Raw genomic sequence first — 21,815 nt, forward strand, 5'->3', positions numbered from 1 at the left:
TGTACGACTCTTATTCTTGCTACAATGTATCAATACTTCGTTTTCACACTTCTCATTATTGGCCTTGCAGGTGTTTGTCATCGTGTGTATATCATTGTCTCTTCTTCACAGTTTTTCCCCTGCAAGTATGTGACATGGTGGTAAATGATACATTATCAGCTTCATTACATCCAACTCCATCAAGTTGGATCTTGATGAGACTGACCAAAAAATAAAAAATAAAAAAATTGACTTAATTGGCGATACATGTACAACACTATTGCAATGTGTGAGAGGATACACTTATTGCTATGAATGTCAATTTGGCCTTTTTTCTTTCACTTGCAGATAAAGCTTGTTACAAGCAGGGAGGTGGCACCTCCCTGTTACAAGTGTTATTTGTACGATGTATACCTACATCTCTGGCGTTTTACCAGCTGCAGATGTGAACGTGTGGCATCATCTGCTTTCTGGCAGAGAACTTTCTCTGGGTCTTGCCTTCCTATTGGAGCAAAAAATCATGGAGATGTACGAGTTGTATCAGCCATTTCATTGGCACAGTAAATCCAATCATCCTTGCAGTTCCTACCATATGGGTGTTATTGGCAGAGCTCTCATGAGTAATTGTAAACAATTGATAAAGAATACATCACATACATAACTTGGTTTGCTGGTAGGATGTGTATACTCAGTACTGTACCAGGTACATACATTATAGGTTGTACATGTACAATGTACAGGTTCCTACAATGGGGAAGGTCTGTAATGCAGACAATTTTCTTGAATTTCTACTTTTTGTGAAAATGATGGAATGGGACGTGCTTATTCTATTTCTGTATTTTTGTCGTTCTACTACATTTCTCAATCAGTTATAAACAAGCACATAATCAATCACTGTATCTGATATATAATGTATGCACTGCAGCTACAGCTCTCAAAAAGTCATGTGTGTGTGTGTGTGTGTGTTTGTGTGTGTTTATATCTGAACTGTGCTGTCATTCTCTTGTATTGCTTGTGTACATGTAACACATTGTCGTACGCAGTTTTTGGAAGTACATGTGTACATTGCATTGTACTAGACTGGTACATGTATAGCAATTCACACAGAAATCAATATCTATATATTTTTTTATTGCTATCAGGACAAGTACAGCAGAATATATTCCACACACAAGTGAAATGGTTGAATAGGACACTTTGTAAAACAACCCCAACCACATTTCACAAAGAAATACATGTACATATATGAGCTGATTCAGTCACCAAATATCACCCAGCATGTGACGGGCAATGCTGCCCCAAGCTTTGTTAACCCGTTGAGGACGGTTTGATTTTGCTGCAACACTATTTCCCGTAGACGCTTGCCCGAGTATACTCGGGACTCGTCCTCAACGGGTTAATAATTTGTAAACACAAACATGTTAATCGAATTTTAACCATGTTTGATTTGATGCTGCAGACTGCAGTAGCCGTGTTCTTAAAAAATGGGTTTTTGTTTCTTTGGTAATGTGTCTTTCAGTAAGAGCACACATACACCTGTTACTAGAAAAGACTTTATATGGTCCATGCTATTACTTTCAGCTACAGATGCCATGATGAAGTACACTGTACATCAATTTCGTACCATACCTTGTAAAACTGCTTTCCTCATTTCCAAATTTGATAAAAGCAGGCCACAGAAATGTATGGCTAACATGCGTAAATAAAGTATGTAATACCCGTTATATAAAATTAGCGCAGTGCTGATTGAACTTCAAACTTACAATGGGTGCATTCATGCTATATATTAGAGCAGTGTTCTACCTCACCACACTGGGCCAGCCATAAAGCATGAATTGAATGACCACTGTGTGATGTGGTTTATAGCTTGCTGCAGTTCAATGTTACCATGCTGCATAAGCTACGGAGTACTAGAATGCAAACCAGGTTACAAACTGTTATGTCATAATGTATCTACTGTTTACAATCTCAAAGGCTACTGAAAGTTTATATCACTGCACTAACAAAATGATTGTAAAGTTTGTCTATCCTGCTAACACCACAATGTTTTCATCTGTTATCAGTTATCACAATACATGAATTTTACAAATACCCTTACAACATCACATCACCTTCATCAGAGTCCCTGAAGCACTGTAATTAAAAGATTTGTAACACTCCGGATTCTCAAACATGTTTTTGAATTGTTCACTGCCAGATTTTGAAGAGCAGACAGGTGATGGAATTCCTTGCCAGGATGAACAAGCAATGAACGCAAATGATTTGAAAGCTAGGTGTGAATGATATTCAGTGACTCCAAGCTGTTTTCTAAATTTTATGCATAGAGGTGTACATCAAGAAAAGTCTTCTACAGGGAAGTCCCTTTGTAGCAAGGTTGGATACAATGAAAATCAGCCTACATGTACATTGTACAAGGTAATTTGGGTCCCAACAAACATTTATGTGTTTACCTAAAGGAATCGACAATTCATTTACTGCAAGACAAATTCAAGGGGATACAAAGAAAAACAAAGACGAATTTGTACAGATAGAATGAGGACAAGTTTTGGTCCCAAACCAAACAGTGGACAAAATTACCGGTATGCTCTGTCACTGTGTCAAAACTAGGCCAGCAAACTACCATTGAACCACTCTCTATACCTGTCTGCATAATCACTGCCTGGTACCTCCATTGACGAGCCTCACATACAACAATGTGTGCTCTGAATTATCTTAGCTCTGATCAGCTTTTAGTGGGCAAGAACTTAACAAAAGGAAGATTCGGTCTGGACTACAGTTATAATCAAATCTATGACATTGGACAACTATTGAAAATACAATGTAACACACTTTGTATGTGTATGAATACCTGGGCATTTTTCTATCGCATCTTCTGTTTTCCTGTTCTAGCCTTTCATAGGGGAGCTTGTTCATTCAGTGTAAATTTCTGGGTGTGTTGCAAGTGTACAAATACAGTTGAACCTCTCGTATCCGGACAAGTCGGGACCGGGGCGTATCCGGATAAGGGATTTGGCCGGATACGAGAGACTCAATGCTTTATACATGTACATATACATACACATGTACTGATGTAGCCCATTGTAGTACCACATGTAGTAATGTGTATACTGCAACCTTTTCATTGTTACACTCAGTAACAGACCCCAAAATAGAGGTTCGTGTTTACAAGAATGAAATCATTTTCTTTTATAAATTCTTGGGATGATTTACCTAAATAATTATTAAGAAATGTATCAAGTATATGCAACTCATGTGTGTTTGTGTAGGAGTTCTCAAGGAGTTGGGAATCCCCCTTTCCTCCTGCAATTATTTTTTAAAAAATCACGGCGAGATTGCGTCCGTATAATAGAGAGATCCGGATAAAGGGAGGCCGGATAAGAGAGGTTCAACTGTACAAAGATCAGATATAACAAGGTAAATTAGCTGGGCCCACCAATAAAGATTAGCAATAACAAGTAGTCAAAGGAATACAACACACACATTGATTTCTCCTCTTCTAGTATGAATGCACAACAATCTGATCAAGAACACTGATTGTGAAGTGTACTTTAAGAGTAAAACTCAGAAGGGAATGAGCTGATTAAAGACTCCTAAAAACATACCACCTGGCAGTGTGGCTTCTTGCTCCGTATTAGAGTGAATGCACTTCATGCCAAGTTCACACCCGATGGCCTCACTAGTCATTACCCAGGTAGTCCATTTTACCTTTAATTGCAGACAATATTATTGTGTGTTTGCATTATGACATTCTGTACATGCCCACCTCAGCACAATAGATGGCATAATTTGACAACTACAGCTTTGATATGATTAAACATCGATATCATAAATGCACACACACGCACACACACACACATCACTGTGGAATAGGAATGAATGGTGCAATTTGTTACTTATGTCAAATGTGAAAATTGACATCAGACACCCATCACATCAGGGTTCTATAAACAACACTCAGATTTGACTAGGGCATCCAAGGCTACAAGAGGACTTGCCTCATTGCTCAGTCAAGCAAACTAAATTGATGCGCTTTTTTTTGTGGAAGGACTTTGTGACTCAAGATTTGCAACGGACCGCCCGACCAACCACACGCTATCAAATTCCTATATACCCCCTTATACATTTTGTGCACGAGGGGGTATAAAAACTCTGAATCAATAGGTGTCTTGCAATCCTTATCTCATTCATTTGCTTTTCAGCAGCCTCATACCAAACTGAGAGAAGAGGTTACAGACACTAAACAGGGCAATATACCCAAGGAAAGAAACATTCAAAATGTTCAAATCTCCTGGCAGAAGATCTCAAGCTCCCCCACGTAAGCCTGAATTACTCCCCCCCCCCCCCCCTAAAAAACTTTAATTTTGTCATATTAGTATGTTCAGAAATAAGGCTGAGATAGCACCAGGAAGCATCTATTATATCCTAAAAGCTTGATCTATAACCCTGTACCCAGGCCGCATGGCCAGATAATGAAAATATTTGAAACTAATCTGAAAATACAGTGTAGTCTTTTTGGTCACATGACTATGGCGTTGGCTTCACACAAATTAATTACATACTGTATCAAAACATATCCTTTGCACGAGTCAGACTTAAATCAAGGCATACATACACTGTACTTAAAATTGGTTCATGACACACTAACAAAAAGTAAATCAGGACAAAATGATATATGGACGGGTGTTGCTGGTTTTGGGGGGTAAGTTACATAACAATTTTAGAAGGGTCTCAGTAAACATGATGTTGTTATCAAACTATAACAGACAGTAAGTTTGAATGTCAGTCAATACTATTACCATGGCCTCCCATCTTACACTTTGAAGAGTTGACAAGGATGACATTTACGAGTCCATGTTAGAAAACTTCCTAGCATTCAAATAGTCGAAGGTTTAAAAAAACAACTGATATGCTCTAACACTGCAAGGCTACCTCGTCAAGTACATACATGTGAACCTACATGTACATATCTCATGTAAACTGTGTGTTGGAAGGGCCCTTACTGAAAGCTTTAGTCCATAAACTTGTAGGGCTGCAATCAGAATACTGCAGGTAGCGTACTTGCTGTTCAGCTTAAACTTCCTCTAATCACATAAGGAGCATGTTCTCAGTGTGAATGTGCCATCTAATCCAATGCTTGAGAAGTCTCTAGAGTACATTTAATGCAGAAAAATGAGTTACAAATTTCATTTCTACATTTGACAACTGTCCCTATGACCACACAATGCTAACAACAAACCCACAGATATACACTGTGGGAAAAGTTTTATATCAAAGGCACAAAAACTAATGGAAGTTTGGTAGGTGGAGTGGTAAAGACTGCAGAGAGGAGTACAGAAGGCTGTTGCAAACAGCAAGAGATTGTCAAAATATGGCAAACAACTCTTAAATATGTCTGGCTTCATTGCTCCCTTGGAGACATAAGGAAAATTCTAAATCACAACTAAGAAAAAAATAGCTGTAAGCGTCAAACGATCACTACTGCTTTCTTAGCTCCTGTATGAGGAAAATCTCACATCAAAAACAATAAGGACTCGACTCAAGTCCTACTACATTTAAACTACAATTTCCTTTATATATATTTGGAACTATCTGCAACAAGATATACAAATTAACTTTCAATCTTTGACTTTTATGTTGTTAATTTGCGAAAACTACATAAATTTGGTGATATTATGATAACTTAGATCTCTGGAGGTGCCGCTTCTTCACTAGTCAATAATATGGGCAGACAAACACAATCATGCAGATGGATGGTTTCTTTTCTTTTCATTATTATTATTACTATCATTATTTCAAGATTCTAAAAGCAATGTCAGAGACTCACATAAGAGAACAATTTTCATTCCTTTGATTACTAAATAGTAATTTGTGCAGCAGAAAATGACTGCCTTGAATTTCCCTTTATCCTTCTGAAGAAAGTACATTGAATTCCACTGAAAAAAAGAAAAATCCTGAATATAGTGACATTTTCTTGTCCGATAAGTTTAGGACACCAAGTACTAAATCTCATCTGTCATATCATTCTCCTCCTTGCCCAAGCTGGTTTAAAGCAATCATTCTGAAAATATAATTAGATAGAATACACACTATATTCATGATGAATAATTGCTTTGCTGTGTTGGCCTGTTTAACCTCAAGAACAACTATTCAAGAATTCAGGGGCAGCAGAAAACCACAAGGTCCCCCCCCCCCATACTTTGCTTATTTTCTTCGCCATACACTGAGTTGTGGAACAGTCCACTGGTTTCTCCTAGCTGTCTCTCTGATGAACATGGGAAGTCCCCTGTCGTCCATCAGTGTGAAGTCTGGCCCAAGAATCCTCTTCAGGGAATCCAGGGTTGTTACCCGCTGTCCATACTGGTCCTTGTACCCACCGATCCATTTTGACTGTACACACAGATGTAACACAAAAAACAAAATATCTAAATTGATTGACTGATTGATTGATTTGAATCTTATTTCCACTTTGGGTAAAAGACAAACAAGATACAAATATAACTAAGTTACAATGATTACTACAATGAAATCAAATTTTGTCTTTCATGATGTACAAAAATATCCAAAATGTTTATTCTAATAATATATTCATTTGCGACAAATATATTCGCAACAATGGGTAAATAAGTAGTAGTTACAAGAACCAAAGTGGGGGAGCCTCAATCAAAAGCATAGCTTGAATTACTTATGCCCCTCCCCCTCCCCCCAAAAATAAATCATATCATAATGAGAAAATTAAACACATAACAGAGCATATAATATATGATATAAATGAGAAAGTAGTTAGTGCAATTATAAATAAAAAATAGATTACATAGCTTGGTTTGGGTAATAATTGTTGTATGAAATGATGTCTTTGTGAAACAGAAGTGCACTGACCTTGGGTGTGTATTCTTCCATCCATGACGCAGGAGTTGTTAGAATCAAGACTCCACCCGACGCCACAAGACCAGGAACTCTGTTAAGGAAGTCCATAGGGTCTGGTAGCCTACAGATGAGATTAGCAGCAACCACACAGCCAAACTGGCCTAGATCAAGTGGTAGGTTGCAAGCGTCACCCTGCTGGAAGTGGCAACGTTTCCGGTCCTAGGAGTACAAGTGTGATGATAATAAGAGAAAATTTCTTATAATGAGTGTAGTATCACTCTCTAGAAGAAAATTTCAAGACACTCTGGTTTCCATGTTTCTCTCGTACATAATACAAGTTAATTCATTCAGTTTCTATCAATTCAATGTGTTTTGACATATGATATGACTATCCCCCCTCCCTCAAAAAAAAAAAAACATGTAAATGTGTCAATGAAAATACATGTATAGCTGATTTAACAGAAATGCTTAGTACAGGCCAGAGATGGAAATGATCAATGTTTCTGTTTCACTGTATTCCCCTTTGCTATTTGACAGTTGATAAACAAATAATCGACGCTCATACGGATGATAGGATAAGCCATCAGTCGGGATACATGCAACTTTTTCTAAGGAGCTACTGCTGAGGAAAGTGGCTTTAACATCTCCAACATCAAAAGATTAAATGTGTCTCATCACCCAAAGTTATTGTAGTGAATCTTTTTTATATCTTATTGAGAATCTGCTTTACACCCAACAGATAGCCAAAAAAGAAGAAGAAAAAAAAAAGATTAATGTTTATATGGCCTAGATTTGGCTGGAAAGCCCACTAGAATATACCAGTTCCAAGACTGCTGTATATTTCACTAAGAATGTCTTAATCATTGCCTGTGTTGGAAACAAGAAAGTACTACAACATGATGGCATGATGCCATGCAAAGGACGGAAGAATGCACAGTGAAATATGATGGGCCCAACACAAATTGGATGTGTTCACAGTGCCATTACGAGTCATCTGCTACATGTGTATCTGCTTACTTATCTGACTTGATATGGAAATATCTTTGTCATATGATTGCTTTTTGACCAATTACAAGAGTATCATCATGTATGATATATATGATATCCCAACTTGAGACCTTTCAATCCACTTCCATCAACCAGAAACAACATAGTCCCCTCATGGCTTGTGGTAGTAACTCTACCAGTACACACTGTATCAAAGCAATTTTTTATCTTTCTTTCTTTCTTTCTTTTAACTGGAGCTACCCGGTAGTCATATTTTCTGATATGCAGGATCATCAATTATTTTCAAAACTTTGAAACTATCATCTACTTCTCTATCAAGAGGATTCATGTTTCTCTCCTTCCTTATCTTTCTTTCTCTAATTAATGTGAAATCCATTTCTTTCAGATTGCAAACAAATGTACAGTAGATATATATGATGAGCTTAATTAACCCGTTGAGGATGAGCTGATTTTGCAACATACATTTCCCATAGACACCTGCTCGAGTATTCTCGAGACCTATCTTCAACAGGTTAATCAAGACATTAGGTAGTGTGTAAAGGCAGCTTACAATGGAGGAGTCTACTACAGCAGTGAGATCTGTTCTCAAGTCTCCTTCATCGGTAACGGAGTACTGGAGACTGCCATGGTCCTTGAGAAGATTGCAGGCATCGATGAAGGCATGGCTGAAGTCAATGCCAACCACTTGCTGAAATTCTCTGGCCAGTTCAAAGGAAGTCCTCCCCACAGCACAGCCAATGTCAAGGGCCCTGCTTGGAATCGTTGACTATTAAATAGATGACATGCAAACAAAAGAGGAAGAGAGCACTTAGTGCCTAGAGGCAAGACAATGTCAAAAAAGATGCATGTGTTCTAGGATGTAATGTCATAATCCCACTTCAATATGTTAGAAATATGCTTGATTTTTTTTATTTTTTTTTTATGCCCGATCATCATTACCTCCGCCAAGGAAGGATTTTTTTTTTCATCAGCATTGGTTTGTTTGTGTTTGTCTGTGTGCAAACTAACTCAAAAAGTTGATGGTGGATTTGGATGAAACTTGCAGGATAAGCTGATAATGACACAAGGAACATGATCAATTTTTGTTAGTGATCTGAAAGTTTTTATGGATTCTTTATGGATTTTTTTTTATCCTTCAGCAGACAGGGTCAATGAATTTAGGAGTTCAAGCTGCAAATATGTGAGGTTTGCATGAAACTCAAGTCTGCTTATGTGAGGCGCCGTGCAGCTGGAAGCTGATGACATAAAAAAAAGGATTTTATATTGGGAAATTAGGTGATTTTCAGCATGCGTGTATAGGTGGAAATGAGCTGCATGGTGTAGGTCTGCACTCTCAGAGTGCTTTTCTAGTTGATGGCATATTGGATCAAGTCATTTAACAAATTGTGCAAAAACATTTGATAATAGTCTGTGGACATTTGATGTTTACTTTCATACAAACAAATCCAGGAGATCTGTAAAACTAAAGGGTAGGTGCCTTTACAAAATTCAAGGGGGGCGCACGCACCCCCCCCCCCCCCACACACAAACTTTTTTTTTCTTTTGTTTTAACAAAAAAAAATTAAAACGAAGAGGGGGCGCAGGCCCGGCGCACCACCTTTACCCTCTACCGCCACTGAGGCCATGAGGAGGCATCACAGTGCAGTGTTGCCGTTTTGTGGGCGTTGGGTATGTATCCAGCCGTGGACACAACCCACAGGACCACACCATGACACATAGCCATAGGTAATACTGTATACGCGGGACGACTACCCAGCAAGGCCAGATGTGCACGCTCACAAGTAGAGGCTTCTACTTCAGACTGTGTATCCCTTCCACCCGGGCTGCGCCGGGGGATCATACCTTGTCAGTGGTCCGCAGCGCCTGAAGTGCTTCTTCTGCAACCCGGCGTGGGAAGTCGAGGGCATCTCTGGGACCGAAACTGTAGGCTAGCACTTCCTCCGGAGCCCCATAGTGAAATACCAGATATTCATTCACTAGTTGTTCTGTTTCATACTTGTTGTCGTTCTTTTTCCTCCTCTGTTCGTTTGTCAAAAGTCTATACGTTGAGTAAGCAGCAACACTTGACGTTGCTAACAGCGCTGCCCCGACGATGTAATGCCTATTGGTGTGGAAGAAGCTATCCATTTTCAGCTCTGAATCTTTTCAACTCTTTCTTTCGGGTTTCCTCCAGTTGACAAATAACCAGCGAATAAAATGTACCTGAAAAAATGATCTGCTCTTACTACTGTTCTGCTGTGTAGCCACTGTACTGGATGCCACTCTTTCCCCACTCTGAAATCAGCACGTGGGTAGGCGGTTTACGCTCTACTTATGATCTTTCTGGATATGGCATGGCCTTACTTACTGTATAATGGACAAGTAAGAATGATTTCGTTCCAGCTCACAGTACAGTGCGTTTATCTATCCCCATCGCCATAGGCCCACAGAATTCTGTGTGCCCCATCCCCGATTATTGACGTTCCAGGTCTCAACGTAGATGGCGCTACTGCGGGACCGCCGCAGAGATGTTTTGTTCATGTACATAATGTACAAGCATTGAGAGTGAGAGGATTGTTGTTGTTGTTGTTGTTGTTGTTGTTGTTGTTGTTGTTGTTGTTGTTGTTGTTTTTGTTGTTGTTGTTGCTGTTGTTGTTGTCGTCGTGATGTTTTGTTTTAGATGATCAAGGGAAACATTTGAGCAAAACAGTGAGGGCTTGTTTTCTGTTTTTTTTTTTCTGTATCGATTATCTTATGTTGTATGACTATGAGGCAATCATTTTATGACTGTATTCTTATTTTTGTGTAATTGTAAATAATTGCAAATATGATTGTAATTATAATTATAATTGCAAGAGGAAGGAAATAAAAACATTTAAAAATATAGGCCTACTCCACGTGCAGGATCGCATTTTGTTCAAAATAACGCAACAATGAAAGAATTTAAAGTTCTTGTTTGTTTTTTGTTTTTGTTTTTGTTGTTGGGTTGTTGTTGTTTTGGTGGGTTTTTTTTGCAGATTGTCACCATTAACCATAACATATCGTCATAACTTTTTGAATAAAAACTTCGAATATTCCACCAGTATGATATGTACCAGATGGTTGAATTTTAATCTTAAACATTCACAGCTTCATCGACCCCTCCTGGGCCCCGTCTCATAAAGCCTTCAAATCAATCACAAGTCCCCAAATCAATCGCAACTTGCATTGCAGCACACACAAAACTTGTGATTGATTTCTATCACAAGTCTTTATAAGACAGGCCCCTGACTGCCCTACACCATTCAACATTCTCTCCCCCCCCCCCCTCCCCGTTCGGTTGATGTGCTTAGACGTTACATTTCAAGTAAATTTACCAATTAGTGAAAAATTCATGCGACAGTTAAAAAATGAATAACCATTGTGTCGGTTTATTTTGATTAAAAATTTCCAAATATTCTGTCAAAATGTGCGCACGACATCCGGCGGTAAATTTCACTTAAAAATGAAACGCGCGAGGTCTCTCGTGTCGGGTCCCCACACCTTCCCCCTGTTTTGTTGCTTTTCTTAGCCCAGTATTCACATACTGAGTATTTGATCAGTAAATAGAAAACAACAACAACAACAACAACGAAATCAAACAATTACGATAGAATATAGATTTTAGTTTGTGTTTGGCGTTTTTTGTTTAACTTAAATCAACCCCTGTCACAATGAGTCAAATGCTCTCAATTTCACACTCACACTTTATACGGATAAAGACGAATGTAGCACACAAAGGGTTGGTTAAAGGACAAGTTCACCTTCATAGACATGTGGGTTGAGTGAATGCAGCAATATTATTAGAACACATCATTGAGAGTTTGAGGAAAATTGGACAATCCGTTCAAAAGTTATGAATTCTTGAAGTTTCAGCTCAGTCACGGCTAGATCAGAAGACTTCTATAGCTTGTGATGTCACATGTGTACAACGGTATAAAGAAAGAATCAAGAAAAATAAACATATTTTCAGTTTTCTCGCATAACAAAAGAATACTCGACTCGACTCGGGGGGGGGGGGTACGTTTTTATACTAAATGTAACCTGTGAGATTTCTTTTACTTGATTTATTGGCTTCTGTGTCATGTACATTTACATATATACACTATACATTGTAGTGACTGTATATACACGAATCTTCGCTATATGAAGGACTATACGGGGTACAATATGTGATGGTGTGAGATCCTCGGGGAGGGAGCGAAGCGACCGAGCGGGGGAGGTTGTGGGAGGGGAATAACCCCTCCCACGGTAGGGACGTTTTGTAAAAACAAGTGTGTAAAGTCGCGTTTATAGAGCATTTTAAATCAAATTTCTAAGGAATTAAACATAGTAAAAAAAAATCACTGCGAAGGACTGTGATCATATTAACTTGGACTATGACTATAACCTATGAAAACTATCAATTTTACATAGTGGAAAAATCACTGTGAAGGACTATAACATACGGGGGTACATCCCCTCGGCGAGGGAGCGAAGTGACCGAGCGGGGGAGGGTGGGGGGGGGGGGATACCCCCTCCCGGTAGGGACTTTTTGTAAAAACAGAGTATAAAAGTCGCGTTTACAGAGCATTTTTAAATCAAATTTCTAGGGAATTGAACATTAAAAAAAAATCGCTCTAAAGGACTATAATACACGGGGGTACATTATGTGACGGTGTAAAATCCTCGGAGAGGGAGCTAAGCGACCGAGCGGGGGAGGGTGTGGGAGGGGGTTACCCCCTTCCACGGTCGGGACTTTTTGTAAAAACAAGAGTGTAAAAGTCGCGTTTATGGAGCATTTCAAATCAAATTTCTAGGGAATTAAGCTTAGTAAAAAAATATCGCTTCTTGGGAATTAAACATAGTAAAAAAAATCGCTACGAAGGATTATGTGGGGGTACATCGTGTGACGGTGTGAGATCCTCGGCGAGGGAGCGAAGCGACCGAGCGGGGGAGGTTGTGGGAGGGGGATACCCCCTCCCACGGAAGGGATTTTTTGTAGAAACAAGAGTGTAAAAGTCACGTTTATAGAGCATTTTAAATCAAATTTCTAGGGAATAAAACATATAGTAAAAAATCACTGCCAAGAACTTATGAAAACTATTCATTTTACTAGGTACGGGCAGGGGGAGCGAGCTACATTGTTCGAGCAATATACAATTTGTTCTTATAAATGAGCATAGAAGCACAGAAGAAAATGAAAAATGTAAGGTTTACTAAAGGTATGTTTCAGGGGGGCACACTCAAGGACGCGAGGCTACCATCTATGTATACACTCAATTAAATATTAGTGTGTAGATGTAATAATGTATATATTGTTAATGTATTCTTCGCCCTGTTATGTGCGAAAAAAAATCGCGTTTTCAGTTTTGAAATTGACAACTTTTAGACGAGAAAAGTGCATTTATTGTTCATTTTGGTCTTTAAATAATTAATCAATTATTTGTTACAGGGGGCACAAAGAATATGGGGGGGGGGGGGGGCAAGTGCCCCTTCTGCCCCCCTCCCTCGCGCTTCCAAACACACCCACACACAAAAATAAACTAGAGGGAGATTTAAGGGAATTTGACTTTTGAACGAACATAATATAACGAAGAGACAAAACAAAACACATCAATATGATTTTTTATTCAACGGTACATTTTCTGGGGACAAGATAGAAAAAGCTAATGTAGAGGGCACCTATCATACATATATACTGCCCTTACAGATTGACCAACAAGAAATTATTGATTGTATAATTATCTTATCATTATTATGCCCTATATACATTTATATCTTAAAATTATTGAAGATATATCAGTGTGTTCCTAAAATCCTCCACACATACGCCCACACACACTTACTAAAGATAGACAACATAATAAACTGATTATCCTAAAGTCCCGATATCACTGCCTCTCTTATTCTTCTTAACCAACTTCAATGGACAACATTATCAAATGTACCGTTCTGTTTTGTTTTTCCCCAGAAATACTTTATTGATTCATATTCATTTGTTGTGATTTTCAATAGATTGTAATAATCAGATATCATAATAATTATATAACACATAATCCTATATTGACATAATTAATCAGGACTTCACACTTTCATTATCATGTAATGTATTGCGGCGATCATGAAGCACAATATAGAAGCCGTTTAGAAATGAGTCAATTCAAGCAAGTCTCAATAAACTTTAGTTGTCACAATAATCAATGATGAACCTTTCATTTTAACACATTTTTAGCACATAACTTTTCTCTGCATAATCCGCTCCAGAGGTGTCTATCCGTTTTCATGATGGGGGGGGGGGGGGGGGAAGTAAAAACTTTGAAGGTGGAATATAGCATATTATTATGTGCGAGGGAGCGACCGAGCGGGGGAGGGTGTGGGAGGGGGTATCCCATCCCCCTCCCACGACAGGGAGATTTTGCATTTTCAGACCTGAAATTCAACGTTCTAGTGCACATTTCTGGTGAAATTTGTTTTTTTTTTATATTAAAAAAGGAAAAAGATAACTGCTTGACTAAAGCCAGGCTGACACGCATTGGCACGATTCGAATCGTACACACTAAGAAAAAAAGGTTCAATAAGGGAGCTAGAATGGTTCGAAGTCGCGAAAATGGGTGCAAACTACACAATTTGAGAAAATGGTGGAACTTTGCTTCTTGTATGGTTCATTTTGGGTTCGATCTTGCCACGGTCATTGACGGTGCAATAATACGCCCCAAACTAGTCTCAAAACAAAGGCCATCCTATGGTGTTGCTCGGCACTAAAATGCAATAATACATATCCTTGTGCTGATATTATGAACATATATTTTTTGATATCAGGAAACTTAAGTTTCTTTCATATTCTATAATCATTCATCGAGAGCATATTTTCAAATTAAGTTGAGTCCATGATGAAAGGGGTCTACTAAAAAAACAAACGTAGAATACCTGATTGCTTGTCTGGTATTGACCAATCACATTGTACACATAACCTAGGAGGTTTAACAGATGAAGTTCCAACTGGATGTAATTATTCAAATAGTCGTCAGATTTCTATTGCTGTACAAAACAATTCCACAGGTGCATTTGTGCCTTCGCTGATCGGGATTCGATGCCGCCGTCTCGCTGAGCAATCTGAAGATTCATTTTGGACGTTTACATAATTTTGGCTATATTTTGCTTCAAATGAAATCCTATACTTTAAGATGAAAACATATAAAACAAAAGTCAATTCTGAACATAAATATTATTGTGCAAAAGTGTTAATCAGAGCTGTTTCATGTGAAAGTATTTAAACTGTACCCTGGATAGCCGGTTTATTTTATCACTTTTCCTCATGATTCTGACAAAGCAAACTGATATGAATCTTCAAATAGAATTCTTTATCAATAGAAACATCAGATTACTGCCCAGGCATGCCTATTAGAATAATGTTCGTTTTATTTCATTTTTTTTTTTTTTGGAGCAATTTCTGTTCGTGTATCCCCGTGTCTTTAACATTCACCTAACCTATCTCTTATTGGTTGGGATGTCGAAACGTAATTACCATTACAAAGACATATCTTCCTGTTTGTGGTTCATTCTTGCTAAGGTGCAATATTGAGCCCATAACAAGTCTCAAAGAAAGACCCATATGGTGTTGATCGACACTTGAATACAATATTGCATACCGTCGTGGTACTACTATGTACATGTTTTTTTTTTAAAGACATCATAAAACTTGATGTTCTCTTATAATTTCATAATCATTCATCGGAGCATTTTTAATTGAAGTTGAGTCTTTGATGAAAGGGTCTGCGAACAAGCTAACGAAGCATAGTACTTTGACTGCTCGTCTGGTATTGACCAATCGAAATGGAATATGTCACAGCATTCCCTGCATGCTTACTGTGCGATGATGGAGTCAAACCCTACTACACGCTAAAGATTTTCGTTGCGACTCGATCTCGGGACAGAAAAAAAAGTCAATATTTTTTCAAGGCCCTCAAATCTGGAATTCCATCCACTCTGATGTGAAATGTAAGAAAACGGTACAAAGTTTTAAGAAAGCTTTCAAACGTATTTTACTTGAAAGGTTTTCTGGAAGTTACCAATATCATTTTACGAATTTATAAGAGACTAGCAAGATAGGGTGTGTTTGTGAAAATGACATCTTGTGTATTGCTAATATGCGCTGGTCCATGTTTTTGTCTGTGTATGCATGTGTGTGTATGTGTGAGTGTGTGTGTGTGTGTGTGTGCCAATGTTTTTCTCTGTATATACAATGTATTTACTTTTCCGGGATTAGTTTTAAATAAGGCCAATTGCCTTCTCACTCACCCCTTCACTTGATATCTTTTGCTGTTTGTTTGCTTTGTTTGTTTGTTTGTCACATTGTCATTTTATTCATACCATTGTCACACTTTATGTATGCATATTTTATTAAGTGAAAGTAAAGGAAATGATAAACTAAAGTCATTTAGAGAGCAAACTCGCGGATATATAAGGGTGCAAACTACACGATTTATTTGTAAGGGTTGATTTTTCCCCCTTTTTTTCATGGATTCATGCACGGTGAAGCCTAAGGGTAAAATGCATGCACATGAAAAATGTAAGCACATGTTTCCGTGTGCTTGCAAACACCACATTTTAGAATGAATAAAGACTAGCTGTGATAGTGGAATTTCTCATGAATAAATAATAAAGCATTCAAACCCTGGCCATTGTTCAACACCATTGTCAGGGTGTTAACCACATACTCCCATACACACCCATTGACCCCTGTGCAAAGTGAAAATTTTGTACAGAGGGTTGGAAATAGAGCAAAATCTGTAACCTAACTGTGAAATTGATCATGGATTTCATGAAACTGATTTGTGTTTTAAACCACCTCCAACGAAATTGTACACTATACAACTATCTCCCATATCAATGATAGTGTTATCTGATATATAGTTACTGAATTATTAAGAATCAAAAGTGGAAAATGTTTTTTTTTAAACGCCTATTAATCCATAGAATACATTCGATGCAAAATAATGACATGGATGTTTCCTAAAGCGTCAATTCACGAACCCAGTACTTTGGTCACCTGGTGTGGGCATGTTCATTCTTTTCTTGAACATGATTTATGAATTCAATGAATTGCTGAGTCGTGCAAACTTATGTGCACATAAGTTGACTCCCAGATGGCTCATTGTACAGCTCGTTCATGCGTGTTTGAGCTGAGCATCTAGCGCAAATTCCAATTCCACAGCAGATCAGCTCTTCTGAGGCTTTTCGTAGCGGCTTACTGCAACTCTGACTTCAAAATTATTTTGTCCACTTCATAATATCAAGACCCCGCAGATTCCTACTACGTGGAAAATGGTGAGTTAAAACATCATCGTAAAGCATGATTTGAAATATCCACAATGTTCTCGACCAAGGCCTTACTCTCGATATTACCCGTCATCAAATTTCTTGTATCTGTTATGTTTTTGGTTGTATAGCCATGTCTTATAATGTAGGCTTGCAGGCAGTAATATTAAAATGTTCATTTTAGAGTTCTGTTAAAACTGGCTAGTTTTATGCGTGCTGTTTTCTGTTCTATTTTGTTTTGTTTCGTAACCATTCTGTGGAATTAGAGCAGCTTTAGCGATAAAATGCCTTGCTAAAGACGTCATGGCATTCCGATTTCAGATTTCAGATTCATTTATTGTTCATTCAGGAAATTCTTTTTGTTGGTACATGGGCGTGCACATAGGAATATCTACATACATGCATAAACTCACATATATTCATGTACATGTACACATTATAAATGATACAATTTTCACTACATACACAATTATACAAGCATAATTTATACTCACAATACAGTGAACACATACATAATCACAAATTTCAAGTAATTCTTTATATTTACCGATCAGCAACAAAACAAACGTGGAATCGGATATTCCTATAGGAAGTGTATCCTTAACATAACCTTTACGCCAGCTCCCCCCCCCCCCCCACACACACATCCCCAAGGATAATTCATCGCGTCGTGCCATACCACATTTGATTAATAACGAATAAAAGGAACGGAAGTTGATGAATAATTGTTGATAAACTTATGGATAAATAGACCAGTGTACTAACTAAACTTATAATGGCAAACATTGCACGCTTATCTTTATGCTGGGATAATTCTCTGTAGTCAGGTAGTGTTAGTGGTGGACTTAAGTTCACCCTGTATGCAGCAGGGCAGTGCATAAGAATTGAACTATACATTAAGCTGCCATGGAGAGAGTTATGTAGTCACATTTACGTAAGTTAGCTCTTCTGCAAAATTATTACACACGCATGAACAGTGGCCTTGAACTCATGACACTTGATTTTCCTTTTCAGGTATTCGAGCAAGATACAATATGATGAAGTTGCGCGCATTCTCCTGATCACGTAAACTTATATGCAATTCTGAAGGACAGAGTGATTCCTCAACAGAATATGTAAGTTTCATTAATGGATTAATCCGTAATACATGTATATGTATTTTCAGGTTATTGATTCATCTAGATTTTCAGCATGTGATATCCGTGAAGTATATTATATTAAAGCTCATTATTACACATGAACGCAGTTTTATCAGTTACTATAACGTAGCCACCGTTTAGTGGGTTGCAGAAAATTTGATAAGACTATAGTGCAATTTTTGATACCATCTATAATCGAGAGATATGTTACTCAAGTGGACCATTGCGATCATTCATTCTTGCCTTTTCCGTTCTACGTCTTTTCAGTTTTTTTTTTTTGACTTTTTCCTGAAAACTCCATGATGGATTGTAACTCATACAGGCAGCATCTCTACCCCGCAAGAATCTTCATTTTTTTTCTTTTTTATTTATTTATTTATTTATTTATTTATTTATTTATTTTTATTTTATTTTATTATAATTTATTATTATTTTTTTTTTTGGGGGGGGGGGGAGGTAATCTTCTTTTCTGTAACCAGTATTATCAAAGTAAATCAAATCAATGTTATGAATAAGTAGAGGGGGGCTATATTTTCACTTTTTGTGTGTGTGGTAGCAGGATTAGAGGTGTCAACCATAATGGGCATCATTACACCCATTGCCATGGCCAGCACCCGGACCATCATCTGTGGCAAGCTCAGCAACGGCTGAATGGCTGAGGTCTATAAGTCTTACTCCTTTCCTAACTGTGTAAAATATACAGCAAACTGATGTTAAATTGGCATGTAATTTGATGTTGTCTTACTTTGTTATTTTATGTTATGAAGACTTTGAGTTGGTCAGGAAAACTGTGAGAATATTTGAATATGCCCTATGTCATAAATGTATGCAGGCCTACATAAAAGGTGTGTATTTTCATCTCAGTCCAAATTCGCCACATTTTTCTTTTCAACTTGACTTTACTCAGGCTATTCCACATCTATTCTTCTTTTTTTTTCCAGCTCTAACTTAGTGATGTCGGCATGCTGTCTCCTAATTCCCCGTCTGCCTAGAGAGGACATGCTGTATGTCTGTGACAAAGTAAGTGCTGCACTTTTATTTTTTTATGGGAGACGGGAATTCCATTCTGCTTTGTGACTAGAAATATAAGAGGAATATTTCTTTGCAACATTATCATGTTTTACTTGTATGACAAAGAGCTGAAATAAATCTATCCGACCGGATTTGTTTAGAAACCAATATCAAAGCTTAAAGGGATGGTATAGTATTGGTGGAGGTGAGGATTTGGGCTTTTAACTTTTTTGTGATATACCAAGAACCTACTTATGAAATAATAGAGAGTATAATCATTCTAAGAGGAATTCTAAAGATTATTTGATGAAAATTGGTTTTGAAATGGATGAGCCATCCAAAAATAAAATAAAACGCAGCGATCGTGATAAAAAGTGAGTCCTATATTATATTGCTCTGTTTTGGATATCGCAGCTATTTCAAAACCATTTCTCATTATTTCAGCAAAAAACGTTAGAAACCTGAAGTAGATCTATGCAATCAATTTAATTTTCCATTTTCTGGTCAATGGTCATAGTTGCAACCTGTTAGTTTATGTAAGCAACACAACTGTGTAGTGTAAACGACCTATTTCCTTCGAAATTTTATTCAGTCATTATTTATTCATGCCAAAATCTCTTTCAGAACCTGACAGGACTAAATCCCACAATCTTCACTGTGAATGCTGCGCACTAGTGACATCACTATTTGGCTGGATGGTTGTGAAATCTGCCCGAATTCCTGTATACAATCGTGTCTTCCTTCGCTACAATGTTTCCGGCCTTCTGTGCTTTGTGGCTTTCAGTATCCCAGACAAGGCAGAAACACCCGATGCATACTTCAGCAGTACATTGCAAGCCTTGATCTGAACAGGCAACTATCACGAAGAAAAACCTACGGCATTTCATTAACAATATTGTTCAATAATTGTCTTGATATAGTTTACCAGCCTAAAGTTTTCATGGTGTATACTTTTACAAGGAATTGTCACCAGAGAAATGATGTTGTTCAGCTTGTCCCTCCGTTCGTACATCAGTCTGTTATCGATTATGGCAACGTTGTATCACGAAGGGAAATGAAACGAAAAGTACAAGTGGACAAGTTGATGCAGGGAGATTACTTTAGCAGTTGAACACATCGTCACAAACTGAGGAATATCGGAAAATCCGTTGAAGAGCTATATATACACATATATTTAGAGTTTCAGTGCCGCCATTACGAGATGAGAAAGCTACATCTTTGACGTCAAGCATGGAAAATTATATAAAGAAATGTAAAGAAAATAGGCATAGTTTCACGTTTCTAGCATTACAAAAGGAGCACTTGATTTCCTTCATCCAGAAGGGGGGGGGGGGGGGAGGGGTAATATTACCCTTAACATTATGGCAACGACAAATAAGTGGAGGCAATTTGTACTTTTCATTTAGAATCAGATTTTATGGAATTCCCTTGATATTTTCTTCATATACGTTTCCATACATGAAAGTGACACTGAAACTTAAAAAAATGCATAACTTCCACTGGATCATACGATTTTCCATGTTCACTTATGTGTTCTTATGATATTGCTCCAATCCACGGGTACATTTGGGTTTCATTCCCCTTTAAGTACTGTTTGAGGTATCCAAATGAAACTTTGCATATGTATGTACGATTGGACGAAGTTACTTCCACCACCTTGTGGGTGCCAGCGTTCAAGGTCAAATATTGTAGGTCATTGTCAAATTCTACAATGTCATTTCGTGCTCTTTCTTTGCATCTCACCTTGTAAGCACTGTCGACATAGTATTGTGGTGTTCTTTTAATTACTTTCCACACTTTTGAGCTATATGACCACCAAATTCACTCCTCAGATCATCTAAAGATGGCTGTCAAGTGTTGATATTGGTGAAGTCCGACTCCGTCAAACAGTCAAAAAGTCAATGAGCTTACATTTGAAAATCAGTGTAATCACAAATTCGATATGTGGGCAAGACATCACTTCGCTTTTACTTGTTAGATGGTGAATATTTGTGAAGCTTCCGTTTCTAATTCATACAGCATCAGCATACCTTATGTCTGAGAATAGTAGTAAAGAAGATAAGATACTTTGGCAACAGCGTGTAAAATTCGCAAAATTTTATTTTGTGCCTTATTTGCTGAACAAACGTCGTAGGAGGACCTACAACCTGCCAGGCAGTATGGCGGAACATTACTCTATTATTAGCGTCATAGAATAAATGACAATAATTGTAGTTCTGAAGCATGCTATTCATTAGATACTTTTTGCAATGACTCCCATGCATGTATACTTTCAATCGAACTAGGTATATAATCATCAATGTCTTGTACTTGAATAACGACAGAATGATTTCGGTGAGGAAAGTTTTCTGTCACGTCATTTAGGAATAAGGGAACGTGTCAATATTATGCTATTTGTTCCATAGTTATTTCTGAAGTGGTTAAATGTATTTTCCTTTAAAAAAAAATCATTTTATATATACCTACGTTGCATCCAGATGCCTATTCGTTGAAAAATATGGGCAATGTATTCAAAGG

The 21,815-nt window shown here is 37.7% G+C and overlaps 1 protein-coding gene across 1 annotated transcript; it reads right to left on the reverse strand.

Annotated features, from left to right (window-relative positions):
- Positions 1–4,787: 4,787 nt before the first annotated feature.
- Positions 4,788–10,154, reverse strand: LOC139740736 (uncharacterized). The gene is made up of 4 exons (XM_071651304.1): positions 9,694–10,154; positions 8,402–8,617; positions 6,856–7,062; positions 4,788–6,366 (listed from the first exon to the last, which is right to left on the reverse strand). The coding sequence occupies exons 1-4, from the start codon at positions 9,976–9,978 to the stop codon at positions 6,181–6,183; spliced, it is 894 nt and encodes a 297-aa protein (XP_071507405.1). The 5' UTR covers positions 9,979–10,154; the 3' UTR covers positions 4,788–6,180.
- Positions 10,155–21,815: the final 11,661 nt, after the last annotated feature.

This window comes from Diadema antillarum, unplaced genomic scaffold, assembly GCF_040938485.1.
Source record: "Diadema antillarum isolate AM-2024a unplaced genomic scaffold, OU_Dant_1.0 seq00000876_RagTag, whole genome shotgun sequence".
In the NCBI taxonomy this organism is placed as follows: Eukaryota; Metazoa; Echinodermata; class Echinoidea; order Diadematoida; family Diadematidae; genus Diadema; species Diadema antillarum.

Coding starts and splice junctions, on each gene's coding strand:
- LOC139740736 (XM_071651304.1), bottom strand. CDS start 9,978: ATGGATAGCTTCTTCCACACCAATAGGCATTACATCGTCGGGGCAGCG. Junction 7,063..8,401: donor CTGTAGTAGACTCCTCCATT/GTAAGCTGCCTT, acceptor TTGTACTCCTAG/GACCGGAAACGTTGCCACTT. Junction 6,367..6,855: donor TGGAAGAATACACACCCAAG/GTCAGTGCACTT, acceptor CTGTGTGTACAG/TCAAAATGGATCGGTGGGTA.